General features: G+C 41.8%; 1 protein-coding gene across 7 annotated transcripts in view; it reads right to left on the reverse strand.

The window, feature by feature from the left end:
• BRCA2 (BRCA2 DNA repair associated) overlaps positions 1 to 15,818 on the reverse strand; it is a 78,228-nt gene that overhangs the window by 19,280 nt on the left and 43,130 nt on the right. For 4 of the 7 annotated variants that reach the window (XR_013813720.1, XM_079775653.1, XM_079775654.1 and 1 more), the window contains exons 17-22: positions 11,914 to 12,084; positions 10,511 to 10,865; positions 6,665 to 6,820; positions 6,419 to 6,563; positions 3,889 to 4,010; positions 1,003 to 1,201 (exon numbers count right to left, since the gene is read on the reverse strand). Coding sequence is in view for 4 of the 7 variants with exons in the window: in XM_079775653.1 (XP_079631779.1) it covers positions 1,003 to 1,201; positions 3,889 to 4,010; positions 6,419 to 6,563; positions 6,665 to 6,820; positions 10,511 to 10,865; positions 11,914 to 12,084 (1,148 nt within the window). In the remaining 3 variants the exon portion in view is untranslated. Of the gene's footprint in view, positions 1 to 1,002; positions 1,202 to 3,888; positions 4,011 to 6,418; positions 6,564 to 6,664; positions 6,821 to 10,510; positions 10,866 to 11,913; positions 12,085 to 14,939; positions 15,414 to 15,818 lie in introns of those variants that run through there. The other 3 variants (XM_079775655.1, XR_013813721.1, XR_013813722.1) reach the window with 3 other exon arrangements.

The following is a 15,818-nucleotide window of genomic DNA, read 5'->3' on the forward strand; positions in this document are numbered from 1 at the left end:
AAAGCAACTGTCACACTAAGTTTGGTAACTTGACTCCAGGAAATCTCCTTTTTTGTTCCCAAGCTCAGCCTGAAAGAGGGACCCAGGCCAATTCAGCATCTGTGGAGACCAGGGGGGCCGGGGTCCTCTGGGAGTGAAGGTGAGACCTGCAGTGCCCGCTTTGTCCTGCCCGACTCTGCTCTAACCCAGAGGCCGCCTTAGGACTGGACCCAGTGGATGCAGGCTCCTTCTCTTCTGCTTGGTAGAAAAATTTGGTCACGAGTTATGAAGGACCATAAAGCTAGTGAAAACATTCACCTCTGCTTGCTAAGGAGCATCTCTTTGATTTTGATATTTTGGAACTTAGCGTTACAAAAGGACTGAAAACCACAACTGTTTTTTGGGGGCCACTTTGGAGGGTGTGAAAACAGAGATGTGAGGCTGGAGGAAATAGCCAAAAAGACAGAGAGACAGGAACGAGCAGAGAATGACAAAGAAAAAGGGAGAAAGTAGGGGATGGAAGGGAGAGGAGCTGGGTTTCAGTCTATGGGCCTGGGGACCACAGCTTCTCACTCTGACTGCTCCCACCCTTTACTGATCTGCCCCCAGAATCCAGTTCCACTAGGAATTATAAAGCTGCTGGCCAGGCACTTGTTTCCTCCTGGTTTGCAGGGAGGGATAAGGTGGGTCATGTTGGTTTCCATGTGAGTGGAAGCCAAGGCTGGAGTCCCATTGGTTCCCGTAGAGATCACTGTCAAGTAGCGAAACACAGAAAAGCCTTGGGGCATATGTAACTTTGTTAAAATTTTATACTAAATTCAAAATAAAATTTTCTGCCTTAAAAAAAAAAAAGGATACTGATAACAACTAATATCTAAGGATTCCATTATCATTTTGTGGGCACCGATAGACAATTTTTGCTCCACTATGCACTAACTTTACACTTTATCTAGCACTTGAAATCACTTTATTAACATAATACTTTAACTTAAAACTAATAAAACAAGTAATTTACATACTGACCAGAATCTTTTTCTTTTTTCTCATAGCTTATGATACGCAGCTTCCACACAGTTGTAACATCCCTTGATAACATTTGCTCCCCTTTCTCAGCAGATTCCACAGCCTTCCGGAATTCCAACTGGATCTGTGCTTGCTTCTTATCATTCAACATCTGTCTGTGATTATTCAAGGCTCTTAACTGCTCATCACTAATATAACCCTGTGATTATTTAATATATGAAGGCAGATAAGGTTGGAATAAAAAGCAAACAAAACATCTCATCTATTGTAAATGAATCCCTTTAAATGGGGGTAAAATACAACAGTTGAGTTCACTTTAAGAGTGTGACAATATAAAAATTGGGATTAATATACTCATCACATAACAAATATGTTCTGGTGTCTTAAACTGTTTACTAACCTTTGTTACAAATTTCCCCTCTTTATAAATGTACTCTAATAATCATATCTATCAATATGGGTGACATTATAAATGGCTAACATGTAAAGGCTCACTCTACTTGAGAAATGGATCTATGTGTGATAAGCGTATTAATTTATTTAATCTGTATAATAACCCTATGAGGTAGATACTGTTCTTGTTTCCATGTTGTAGATGAGGAAACTGAGGTGCAGAGAATAAATAACTGCAGAGGCACACAGGCAGGGTTAGCTCAAGAACCTTCATTCTTAGCCCCCATAGTATAATTTCACGAACTCCCTGGAACAGTAGTACAACTTAAACAGACATGTCCCAGCCCTGGCCAGCTCAGGTGGTTACAGTATGGTCACAAGGTGCCAAGGTTGCAGGATCAATCTCTGGTCTGGGCACATACAAGAATAAACCAACAAATGCATAAATAGGTGGAACAACAAATCAATGTCTCTCTCTCTCTCAAAGTCAGTTAAAAAACAAAGCAAAACAAAACAGACACGTGCTCCAAGCACTTCTCGCTGCCTCCACACTTTTCTTCAATCACTTCACCGAACTGCTGTACTTCTTGGGAATCTCACCCAGTGTAACAAGAATGAATAGAAGAACAAAAAATAAAATCAAATAAAACAGGAAATGGAATTCAACACACAACGCACTAGACTACCACTGCCTTATAAATGTTAATCTGATCTACATGGGGAAGGGACACTTGAACTCTCTGTACCCTGCAAAGGGCTAAAAATGAAGACAATGTTTAAAACATGAATTAAAAATAAATCTGTGATTTCCAAAGTCCCACAACATTAGCATTGTCACAGAAAACAAATCCTTTTGACAGGGTATTTTGTAAATTGATGCCTATTTTTCCCTCTAAGAATTATAGTGATCAGTTGATCTGAGTGAAACCTCAGAATTATAAAATCAGAACCTTATAGATAAGCTCCTCTCAGGCATCCCTCTGATAGAAGGTAGAAAGGAAGCCTAAGAGATACAATACTTGTCCAGTTACAAAGATGAGGACTAGGTCCAGAACTTAGTCTTCCAACTCATATTCTGCTCATTACTTCCTCCTTATAAATAAATTCTATAAAATGATACCAGCCTAATAAATATTTCATTAAAATTTGTGGATGAAATTAAAACTATCTTCATGATAACTCAGAGAAAGCACAAGCTTCAACATATATAATAATATAAGTGATAGACACAAAAAATGTTTCAGGAAAGCAAAATAAAGCCTTAATTTATAGACTTGCAGCAAGTACACTCACAGGTTTTCAAACTGAACTCACTTTTTACCGGGAGAATTTGAGTACCCTTTGGGAATTCTACTCAGAATAGCACTGCTTACTCTCCTAGTGGAGTATTGTTTATTTTGTAGTCCCGTTGTTTAAGAAACTTAAAGCTACATACAAGATTTATTGTCATCAAATAAATGAGATTAATCAATAAACAAAAATAGTTTTCCTAAAATTTCTCACCTCCTTCCTATCTAGCAAACTAATCCTTGCATTAATTAGATACCTGGTGTCTAAAAATTTAGGAGGTATCTTATCTTAATATATGAAATGATGTTCTAACAGCAACTAACATTTATAAGAAACTTTAATAACAATACACTTTTACATATATTACCTAGTTTAATCCTAAAACAAATTATTTTACGACCATTTTATAGCTATTTTATGCCTAATTTGCTTGGCTAATAAATGGCAGAGCCATGATTCTAAAGCCTATGATATTTCTAACACAGTTCAGTACTTCTGCACTTGTCCATTTAAGTACCCTTGAAATAGCAAATTATAAAACAGACTCTGGGAAGGATCTGAGAAGAGCTGAGAACATGAAAACTAAGATACCTGTTTCATCTTAAAAGTAAACAAGTTTTGCCTGCATTTTAAGCCACATTTATCCTATAAAATAAAAGGCTAATATGCAAATTGACCAAACAGTGGAACAACCGGTCGCTATGATGCGCACTGACCATCAGGGGGCAGATGCTCAACACAGGAGCTGCCCTGTGGCGGTCAGCGAACTCCTACAGGGGGAGCGCCACTCAGCCAGAAGCTGGGTTCACAGCTGGTGAGTGCAGCTGCGGTGGTGGGAACCTCTCCTGCCTCTGCTGCAGGTGGGCAGTAAGGAGCCCCAGACTGCGAGAGGGATGTCTGGGGGACTGGGCCTAAGCCAGCAGGTGGACATCCCTCAAGGGGTCCCAGACTGCGGATCCCCCATAGTGCACGAATGTTGTGCACTGGGCCTCTAATTTAATATATAATATTATTTAACACTCCTATCTTCTATTTGATACAGAATCGAAAATATACCACTGTGGTTTGGCTCCTCACTGCAAACCCCGAATATGCACATGTCCCCTTTGAGAAACAGCATTTCAACACCCTGCTTCCCATGATGGCCAGAGTGCCCACACCTTTCACCTTAAAGCTTACTATTATGCCCTCTTCCTCTCTCACCTCAAGGTAACTGGGGTCTGGCACAGTCTTTACTGCTTCATAGAGCTCCGCACCATCCTGCAGAGCACAGACTTGTTGTCTGGTTAGTGCACGTGATGGTGTACATTGTTTTGTTACATTTTCTAGAAAAAAAAGTATCACTAATTAGCTAAACCACAAACTTAACAGTGCTGAAAACAAGACAACCAAGCAAAAAACACATAAAGAAGAGAGATTAAAAAATAAGAAACCATTTATCTGCTAAAAGTTTTCTAGGAAAATGTGAAGCTACTGTATTCATGGTGTAAAAAATTATCAAAGAGTTTACTTGATTAGAGTAATTTGTAAATTATAAATAATTTCATGATTTACTTAATCATGAAAACAGCATGAGCTAGTAATATGTTAAGCACATCAAATTTTGAGTCTACTTTTTTTTGAGATTTATATATAATATGACATTAAATAATATAGAAAATCATGAAGAAAAGCAGAACATAAAGTTACAGCAATAAAAAAGATAGTAAAAAAGTAAATTTCATGTCTTGTAAGCAAAAAACACTCTGATTTTTACAATTAAAATTGATGCCACAGGGAAAATAAGTTCTAGCTCCAAGTATAATAATGTAAAGCCCAACAACTACAATAACAAGAAATGCAAAAGTTATATCCTACCTAATAAAGAGTTAATATGCAAATTGACCATCACTCCAACACATAAGATGGCCACCCCCATGTGGCCAAAGATGCCCGCCCCCATGTGGACACAAGATGGCCACCACAAGATGGCCGGCAGGGGAGGGCTGTTGTTAGGGACCAGGCCTGCAAGGGAGAGCAGTTGGGGGGTACCAGGCCTGAAAAGGAGGGCAGTTGAAGGGAACCAGGCCTGCAGGGGAGAGCAGTTGGGGGCGACTAGGCCAGCAGGGAAGGGCAGCTGTGGGGGGGGACCAGGCCTGCAGGGGAGGGAAGTTGGGGGCAAACAGGCCTGTAGGGGAGGACAGTTAGGGGTGACAAGGCTGGCAGCGGAGGGCAGTTGATGGTGACCAGGCCAGCAGGGAAGGGCAGTTAAGGGCAATCAGGCCGGCAGGGGAGGGCAGTTAGGGGTTACCAGGCTGGCAAGGGAGGGAAGTTAGGTGTGACCGGGCCAGCAGGGGAGGGCAGTTGGGGGCGACCAGGCCTGCAGGGGAGGATAGTTAGGGGTGACCAGGCTGGCAGGGGAGGGCAGTTGGGGGCGACCAGGCTGGCAAGGGAGGACAATTAAGGGCGACCAGGCCTGCAGGGGAGCAGTTAGGCACTGATCAGGCTGGCAGGGGAGGGGTTAGGGGGTGATCAGGCTGGCAGGCAGAAGCAGTTAGGGGCAATCAGGCAGGCAGGCAGGCGAGCAGTTGGGAGTGGGGGGGAGGGGAAAAGGAGTTGCAGGAGGTTGGCTGTGGGAGCACACTGACCACCAGCAGGCAGCGATCCCACTGGGATTGGGCCTAAACGAGCAGTCAGACATCCCTCAAGGGGTCCCAGATTGGTGAGGGTGCAGGCTGGGCTGAGGGACAACCCCTTCCCCCTGTGCATGAATTTCGTGCACCGGGCCTCGAGTAGTAAACATAAGGACACTGGAAAAAGAGAATGACAATGGCTTAGGGGAAAATAATTTTTTGAGTGTTTTTCTTTTTTTATATTGAATGTATTTGACATGTAACACTGTGGTAATTTAAGGTATACAACATGTTACTTGGACACACACACTGCAATATGATAGCCTTTGTACGAATATTTATCACACTAGATAACTGTTGTAAAATATCGTTCTTTATATTCACTATTAGAGGCCTGATGCACAAAATTCGTGCAAGAGTAGGCCTTCCTTCCCCAGCTTCCCTCTGGCACCTGGACCCGGGCTTCCCTCACAGCCCCGGCTTTGACCAGAAGGTCGTCCGAAAGGACATCCGGTCTAATTACCATATTACGCTTTTATCAGTTTAGATACTGTGCACTAGATCTCTGGCTTATTTACTCCTTATTGCAAGTTTGTACCTTAAACACCATCAGTATTATTGCCCCACCCATCTCCTGGTAACAACCATTATGCTCTCTTTTTTTTACGAGTTTGCCTTTTTTATACTTCACACATAAGTGATATCATACAGGATTTATCTAGAGAAAAATAATTTGATAGTTCTTTCCCTTGCTGCTATTTTTTCCTCTAATGCCAAAAAAGGGACTATAAATGCTTTAGTACTGAAGCTTAAGAGGGAGTTTAAGACTTCTGAATAGTGCTATGGATATGTCATGCATTATTGTCTAATAACAATTACAAGTATCTAAAAGCTCGGTGTGTTGAATAAAAATGTAATAATTTGGGGTCAGTTCAATGCTTATCTATACATCTATGTAACAATATTTTTTTAAAACAGAAAAAAACTGATTCAGAATTAAAAAGAAACTATTACTTAAAATAAAGACAATTCACCTAATTATAAAATTTAAATTAGAAGCCTCCAAAAATTCTAAAAACACTTTTCATATAAATAAACTTGTAATATACAACTCACTTTACCTTCATGCTCTTCAAATTCTGCTTGAATTTTAGTGAATAAGGCTTCTAGTTTCCTTTGTTGAGCCGCTGCATATTTTGCTGCTTCCTTTTCCTCTTCTCTTTCATTGCGAAATATGTATAATCCAGACGACGTCTTCTCCATCCACTGTAATAATACATAAAACAGAAATACACAGTAAGGAGGAATCATTCAAATTAACTGTCTCAAAAGAGTAATATAGAGTAAGTTTCAAGAATATGTCATACCTGCATAGGGTATGTTCTTTGAATAACTACATCAACACAGCCAACATTTCCTCCATCACTGAAAAGTGATGACAAGGGGAGAGGGAAAGGTCTAGGGTCTGGAGAGAATCCAAGCTTGGCATACCAGCAAGCAGGCCGGGTACTGTTTGCAGAAATCTGGACAAATTAAGGAATATATAGATTTATAAGTTAAGTAAATAATATCCCATTCTATTTCAGGTTTCATAATATTTTCATTTTTTTAGGATTGCTTTAAAAATATCCTATATAATAAAAGCCTAATATGTATGCTAAGTGTCCAACTGTTCGTTCGACCGTTTGACCAGTTGCTATGAGGTGCACTGACCACCAGGGTACAGATGCTCCGACGGGTAGGTTAGCTTGCTGCTAGGGTCCAGCTGATCGGGACTGGGCGAGACAGGCTGGACATACCCTGGAGCCCTCCCACAGTCCCTCCCTGGCCCTGATCAGCTCCGATCGGGACTGGGTGAGACAGGCTGGACACGCCCTGGAGCCCTCCTGCGGTCCCTCCCTGGCTGGCCAAACCACCTGTGGTCCCTCCCTAGCTGGCCAGCCCCAACTGGCCCCGACTGAGACTGGACAAGATGGGCCGAACACGTCTGGAGCCCTCCTTCGGTCCCTCCCCGGCCAATTGGCTCCTATCGGGACTGGGAGAGATGGGCCAGACACACCCTGGAGCCCTCCTGTGGTCCCTCCCCAGCTGGCTGGCTGGCCCCGATTGGCCCCAATGGGGACTGGGAGAGACGGGTTGGACATGCTCTGGAGCCAATCTCCCATGGTCCCTCTCCAGCCTCTAAAATATTTCTTCGAATTAAATTTATTTCAATGTGCACGAATCCGTGCACCAGGCCTCTAGTACTTTTTAAAGTGTCATGAAAGTAAATAAGAAAGTGAATAAATGAAAAATTGTATGAAAGTAAAAATACTTTCAAAATATAGTATCTTAAAAAATTGTTCAGAAAACAGACTCATAGAAACAGAGAACAAATTGATGGTCACCAGAGGGGAGGGAAGTTGGATGAAAAAAAGGAAGGGATTAAGAGGTACAAATTGGTAGTGACTAAATAGTTACGGTGGTATAAAATACAGCATAGGGAATACAGTCAATAATAACCTAATAACTGTGTATGGTGCCAGGTGGGTACTGGAAATATTGGGGGGAACACTTGGTGAAGTTTATGATTGTCTGACCACTGTTCTGTACACCTAACAACAACATAACATTGAATGTCAACTATAATTGTAAAGTTAAAAAAAATATTTTTAAAGAGAGGGATTTAGTCATGGAAAGAGGGAAACCTATTGCACAATGTCCAGAGAATGCATAGCAGAGTTAAGGGAGGCTTTTTTTTTTCTTTTTAGGTTGAGGAAGACCTGTGGGTGTTGATAGCTGAGGAGGATGGGCACTGCCAACTGATGAGTGGGCTGGTGATGAAAATGCTCAAAAACTGATTGTGGTGATGGTTGCACAACTCTGTGATTAGAGTTAAATCACAGAATTGTCACTTTCAGTGGGTAAATTGCATGGTGTGTGAATTATACTTCAATAAAACTGTTTTGTGTTTTTTTTCCCCCAAAATTGTTCATACTGCCATGGAGTCTTAATGTTATGTAAATATGACTACAGGCATATCTTGTTTCATTGCACTATGATTTATTACACTTCACAGATACTGTGTATTTTACAAACTGAGGATTGGTGGCAATCCTGCATCGAGCAAGTGTGTCAGGGCCAAGAGGGTACCAGTTCTATTCCTGGTCAGGGTACATGCCCGGGATGTGGACTCGATCCCCAGGAGTGGGCATGCAGAAGGAAGCGGATTGATATTTCTCATTGATGTTTCAATCTTTCTCTCCCTCTCTCTTCCTCGCTCTCTAAAATCAACAAAAACATATTTTAAAAGAAGAACTAATTCAAGAAAATTTCTCAGAACTCAATGAAGGACATATGTTTATAGACTGATTGCCACTGTGTACCCAGGACAATAATTACAAAGTATGGCTGATACCAAAGTACATTATTATGAAATTTCAGAATACTGGAGACAAATGATGTTGAAAATGTCTTAGAAACAGATCCCATAGTGAAGGACTGGGAATAAGAATAGCACTGAACATAGTAGAAGCTTTACTAGAAGCAAGAAGGTAATAGAGAAAATGTCTTCAAAATTCTGAAGAAATTATTTCAACTGCAAATTCTATATTTGGCCAACCTTACAATATGATCAAAAGAGCTGCATTCTCCCTTTATCAAAAAGGCTCTGGAACTAAAGAATAAACATAGGAAGATATAAAATCCAGAAAACAGGGCTACTGACACAGAAAGAGGTGAAAATACTGTCTAGGATGATACCTGTGCAGCATATCCTACATAATAAAAGGGTAATATGTAAATTACCATCACTCCGCTACGCCCACGATTGGGCCAGCGGGAGGCGCAGGGGGCGGGACTCGGGGTGGCCGGAGTGGCTGATTGGGCCGTCAGGACGCTGAGCTCGTGTCTGCGCCATGGCTGTGCTGCGGAACAGAAGGGGCCTCTGGGGCAGCGAGCCCACGTCCTGCTGCGGACCATCAAAAGCGGGGAGCGAAAGTGGGGGAGCTGGCTGTCTGTCCGCTCCAGCACCAGGCCTTTCGAAAGCCTCTGCCGTGCCGGAGGCTTTCAAAAGGCCTGGTGCACCAGTGGACAGACAGCCAGCTCCCCCGCGATCGAAAGCAGGGAGCTGTGTGTCCGCTCCAGCACCAGCGGACCCCCTGCCATCAAAAGCGGGGAGCAGGCTGCTAGCAGTGTCTGTGGAGCGTGCTAGGCTTTGTGGGGCAGTGGATATGGCCTGGATGGCAGGTTAGGCCTAGGGGACCCTACACGTGCATGATTTAATCATGCACTGGGCCTCTAGTATAGAAAATAACCACTTAAGGATAAAGAAGGAATATGGAGAAGTTCAAGAATCATCAAGAAAAATAAATGGAACCAATAAAGGTATTGTAACACATTGAGATGAGTTTTACATAGCTCCTGTGTGGGAATGAATTGGTAGTTAAGGACACAGAAAATTAGAAAAACAAAAACAAAACGAAAAAGCAAGATAGTCAGTAACTCCAGGGAAAGCAGTAAGTTGTAAAGAAAGTAAGTGTAACCTGGCCTGCGTGGTTCAGTGGTTGAGCATTGACCTATGAACTAGGAGGTCACAGTTTGAATCCCAGTCAAAGCACATGCCCGGGTTGTGAGCTCGATCCCCTGTGAGGGCATGCAGGAGGCAGTCAATCAATGATTCTCTCTCATCATTGATGTTTCTCTCTCTCTCCCCCACCCGCTCTCTTCCTTTCTGAAATCAATAAAAATATATTTTAAAAAAGAAATGAAATGTAATCATAGTATATTTCTGAGTTGCAAAAAATATTTTTCATAGTCATTATAATGTAAACATTGAATAAAGATTTCACCCTCCTTTCACAGCAAGAAGCTAATAAAGGTCTAAACTGAAGGAGAGAAGAAAACACAGCATATAAGCAAAGGAACAGCCAAAGGGATTTGCAGTGGTTGCCTCTGTGGGGCATGAATAGGGGGTCAGGCAGGGTTGTATCAGTGAATGTTTTTTGGGGTCATGAGCCTTATAAAGTCACGTGCCACTTAATGACGGGGATACGTTATGAGAAGTATGTCTGAGGAATCTGCCATTTTATACTGAGATTATCAGTATATTTTCAAGAAACAGAATAGCCTTAACAGGTATAAGTATATTTAACATTCCAAATGTAAAAACCTTTTCAGAATTTAACTGAATCAGTGACTGATTTTTATTAAGAAAGTGCATTAATTTAGCTTACCTTTAGCATAAGAGATTCTGGAGCTTCAAGAGGCGCACAGGCATCAGGAGAGCCCACCAGTTCTGCTCCGTGAGTGATGATCTTCTGACCGACAGCCAGTCTACCTTTCTGTACAAGAGCTGAGAGGGGAGGGTCCAGCTGGGCCTTCACAGCATACCATCCATCAGTCAGTTCCACAATAGCTGCTTTGCTGGTATCCACACCACTAGTTTTACTGTTAGAAGTTTCAGTTAGACTTGTGCTTGGTGAAAGGATTTCAGAAACACAGAGAACAAGTGTTTTTGCAGCTGTGTCATCCCTTTCCATTATCTTTTTTATAGCCGATCTTCGACTTCTATCAATTTCCATATCATATCTAAAAATAAAATGCATTATTTTAGGAATTGTGAGTACAATTTCAATGTAAAAACAGTCAGTGAATAATCTATATATATATAAAAGCCTAAGCAACCAAACGACCAGTTGACTGGTCGCCATGATGTGCACTGACCACCAGGGGGCACACGCTCAACGTAGGAGCTGCCCCCTGGTGGTCAGTGCGCTCCCACAGCGGGAGTGCCACTCAGTGATGGGCGCCAGACGCTGGGCTCACGGATGCCGAGCGCAGCTGCGGCAGCGTGAGCCTCTCCCACCTCCCCGGTAGCGCTACTGAGCGGCAGGCACAGTGGGGCTGGGATGAGCAGGAGCCACCTGCTGCTTCGTGCACTACTACATCTCCCGAGGGGTCCTGGATTGCGAGAGGGTGCAGGCCAGCCTGAGAGACCCCACAGGTCCATGCACCGGGCCTCTAGTTGAAAATAAAACTTTAGTAACTTTATTGAAGAAATACTGAGACAAAAGAGAATTTAAAATTCGGTAGCTAGCAATATATTACTTTTTATGCCATTAAAATATGAATTAAATATTAAAACCTCCCAAATGCAAAGATGCTTTATTAATTAGCAATCCCCGAAAAGTGGATCAAATTGGTAATTCATATTCTAAGAAGTTATGGAGGGGGTGTGTGATTTCTCTTAAGTGGGGCCTGGGGGATGACAAGAGAACTAATTACTCCATACAACTGACCATATTTTATGGGATAGCAACTGTCACTGTCAGCTGGCTTGTGTTCCTCTACCACATGAGTAGGGAATGTCCAGCCCGCAGGCCATATAAGGCCCTTGAAATCATTTGGTCTGGCCCTGCCAAGGCATTAGGGGTGAGTTAATTCAATGTTTGACCAAAATATAGCAGGCTAATTTTTAAGTTGATAATTTTGTATGGCCTGCAAGTGATGTTATATCAAAATGGCCCTTGGCAGAAAAAGGGTTCCCCAACCCTGCACTATGACATGAATCACAGACTGCACAGAAGTCTGAACTGTACCCAAGATATGATTACATAATGTAATGCTTTAAACTTGCCTGTATTTTAGTTGAAGAAGCACCCTTTCTGGATTTAGGCATCTATTAGCAAATTCCTTAGGAAAGGCAAATTCCATAGCTGCCAGTTTCCATATAATCCATCTATAGTGATTATAGACCCAACCTCTAGAAATAAGCTTTGGATCCACACCCGGGGTGTCACACAGAGCCCTGAACAAAGGAAGGTAGAATAAAATAGCAAAAAACAAACAAACAAACAAAAAAACTCCACATAAGATAATATTAAATTCAGTAACCATGACTATTCTTGGCAAAAATCTATACTTTATAAGATCATTTAACAAATTTTTATGAGTTAATGTATAATCAATAGCAATATAATTTTAGAAAACGATTTGATATGTATCAAAATATACTTATAAAAAGTCACTAAACATATTAGTCAATACAATTATTTCAACTGGAAAATGAAATCCTTAATTTAAAATAATTATATTTGAGATTACTTTTCTTATTAAAGAGACTGTTTTTAGAAATCACTTAAGAACTTCCTTCTCTAGTCCTGGTGCTCCTCTCTGCTCAAATCTCAAACTCTTCTTCTTTACCCATTCTCACTTAGTACTAAGGAAGCAGAAATAATCAAGAGAGAACTTCCATAAGCTTCCACCCTTCCATATACCAACCCACCAACATCTGTACCCTTCACTTTGCCTTCTCCTACCTTTTGTACACAAGCTTCCAACCTTTCTTGCCTAGTCAAGGATACTGACCTAAAAAATGCCTTCTCTCTCTCCTGCATCATCAATTTTATTCCAGTGGCATAAAAAACAGTTGTTCTACCTTAAAACAAATAAATAAACACAATGAAACTAACACCCCCTACTTCCTTCTCTAGCTACTGCCCTTTACTTCTCTTTTTGGCAATGACTGAAAGAACGACTACAGTCTCTCTCTCCAATTCCTCTTCTTCCACTGCCCTATTATTGCATCCTGATCAGGCTTTTGCCCTACCAAATTACTGAATTATTTTATTAAGATCAGTGATGACCTCCATGTTGCTAAACCCAGCCATCAATCTCAGTTCCCATCTTACTTTACCTATTAACAGCACCGACATAGCTGGTCATTCTCTATTTCCTGAAGCACCATCATCACTTGGCTTGCAACACACCACACTCTTTAGCATTTATTTCTAACTTGAGATTGCTCTTTCCCAGTCTCTTATTCATGGCTTTAAATTCCATCTATATCCTAACAATTCTCAAATTCATTTCTTTGGCCTACACTTTACCTATGAACTCCAAATGCCTATTCAACATCTCCACCTACATGTCTACTGATATCCTGAACTTCAAATGCCCCAAATTGAACTCTCAATTTCCATTCCATCCTTGGTCTTCTCAATTTTCTGTACACGGTAATTATCCTTCCAACTGCTGCCAAAATTTTGGGAGCCACCCTCACTCTCTTCATCCATCCTTGAATATATTTTGAAGATACTATCTTCAAAATATACCCAGAATCCAACTGCTTTTCACCAACTCAACTGTACCTCCTTGGTCCAATCAACTATTTTTCACCTGGATTACTAGCTTCCTAAGTGGTTTCTCTGCTTTTACCCTTGCCCCTCCCTACAGTCTGATTCCAACAAGTAGCCAGAGTGTTCTTTCAAAAATAAGCCAGATCATGTCACCTTCTGCTTTAAACATTCTAATATGAAACACTAGAGGCCTGGTGCACAAAATTCGTGCATGGATAGGGTCCCTAGGCCTGGCCGGCGATCAGAGCCGATCTGTGGGGCGACTGGCGGGGCGATCGGGTGGGGGGCCCATGCTGGCACCTGCCTTGGCCAGCCTGGGGCCTGCGGGCTGGAGGCAGCTCGGGCGTTGAGCATCTGCCCCCTGGTGGTCAGTGCACATCAAAGTGACCAGTCGTTCCACAGGTCATTCTGCCGCTTGGTCAATTTACATATTAGACTTTTATGATATAAGATTATAAGTGAAAATGATTATTCAGAGTAAAAGCCAACATTCTTACAACTGTCTATAAGGTCCTACCTCTCTACCTGCTCCTGCTACCCAGTCTACTCCAGCTACCTAAACTTCTTCCCGTTCCTCAAATAACCATGCTCCCCTATTAGAGCCTGGGATGTAGTCCCCACTTCCTCGACCTCCTTTAGGTCACTGATTAAATGTCACAGATGCAGTGAAGCCTCCCTGACACTTGATTTAAAAAACTGCACCTTCCCCATCCCTCCCTAAGCCACCTTTCCAGCTTTGCTATCATAGTATTTATCACCGTCTAATATACTATACAATTTACTTAATTAAAAAAAATTATTTCCCCACTCCAGAACAAGCCACTGCAATGTAAGACTTTTAGGGCAAAGATTTTCTTTTTACTAACAGTCAGAATAGTATCTGGCACATAGTAGGTTCTCAATAAATATTTGTTGAATGATCCAAAAAAACTACTTGAGCTTCAACACTCAAACATTCTGAACATGTCCACCTGATTACAGGGTCATCCTTTTTTTTAAATCCTCACCCGAGGATATGTTTTTATTGATGTTAGAGAGAGAGAGAGGAAGGGATAGAGAGAGGGAGGGAGAGAGACAGAGAGAGAGAAAGATCGATGTGAGAGAGAAACATCAATTGGTTCATCGGTTGCCTCTCATACATGTCCTGCCAGGGGACTGAACCCACAACCCAGGTATGTGCCCTGACCAGGAATCAACCTTTTGGTGTGTGGAAAGATGCTTCAACCAACTGAGGAACCCGCTAGGGTGAGAGGATCATCACTCTTAACCTCTACATAATAGAGTCTATTTTATACAACAAAATAATACAACTATTTACCATACTTTTCCAACTAGAATTGATTATTTGTTATGGGAGACAAGTAAAGTTGTAATTAACATTTGTTTTAAAATAACATAACGTAGAACTCCACACTAGGATGTCAGAGGAATGGCAGTGTAAGCACACCTTGTCCTCTACCCCTGAAATTTCAATGAGTTAACCAACTATAATTCAACAAAGAAATCCCTGCTCAACACAGATGCACGCCTGAGAGACCCATGCATTGAAACATCTAAAGGTGTGCAACCAGGAATAAACAGGGAGACAAGAAGGGAGGACAGCGCAGATGGCCCACAGACGCAGCCCTGCAGACAGGAGCAGGCTCTTCCTTCGGCTGGGAGGAACAGAACGTTGCAGGGCAAGAGGCAAGGGAGCTAACGGTGTCTGAATCAGACAGGACTGACAGAGCATGGAACTCTCCACTGTCAGGCTGGCAGTGGTGTTTCAGACAAAGAAACAGAACCACAGAGCCCTGCTGCCACTTGGACTCCCAAAACTCACCTCCATTGCCCTTGGAGTCAGGTATAGAAGTATATTATCTACAAAACAAGATTAGCTATAAACAGTGTTACAGTAGAACCACCGTTTCCCTCTGTGACTGATCCGCAGGTGGAGTGCTTGGGAGGGGACTCCATGGGACATCAGGGGTCGCCATCATGGAAGCCTTGGAGGTTAAATCTGGGAGATCACAGAGGTAAAAAAATCTTGTGAATCTGTGTCATCTACTAGAAAATAGTAGAAAGACCTCTTCAGAGAAAGCTACGTGCCTAGAAAAAGGAGAATAGCAAATAGCATGAATAACCACGGTAACAAGGATGATCAGAAAGAAAATGAAAAATCCCCAGAAAATAAGCTGGAACATATGGAAAAATGTGATGTAAATGACAGAGATTTCAAGATTGCAGTTCTTAAAATATTCAACAGGCAATTCAATGCACTCAGAAAACAAGTCAACAAACAAAATGAATACATTACCAAAGAGACTGAAACATTAAAAAAACAAAAACAAAACACCAATCAGCAATCCTGTACATGAAGCATGCAATTAAGGAAATTAAGAGTAAACTACTGAGGATAGAAACA

The sequence above is a fragment of the Cnephaeus nilssonii genome, assembly GCF_951640355.1.
Source record: "Cnephaeus nilssonii genome assembly, chromosome: 6".
NCBI lineage: Eukaryota > Metazoa > Chordata > Mammalia > Chiroptera > Vespertilionidae > Cnephaeus > Cnephaeus nilssonii.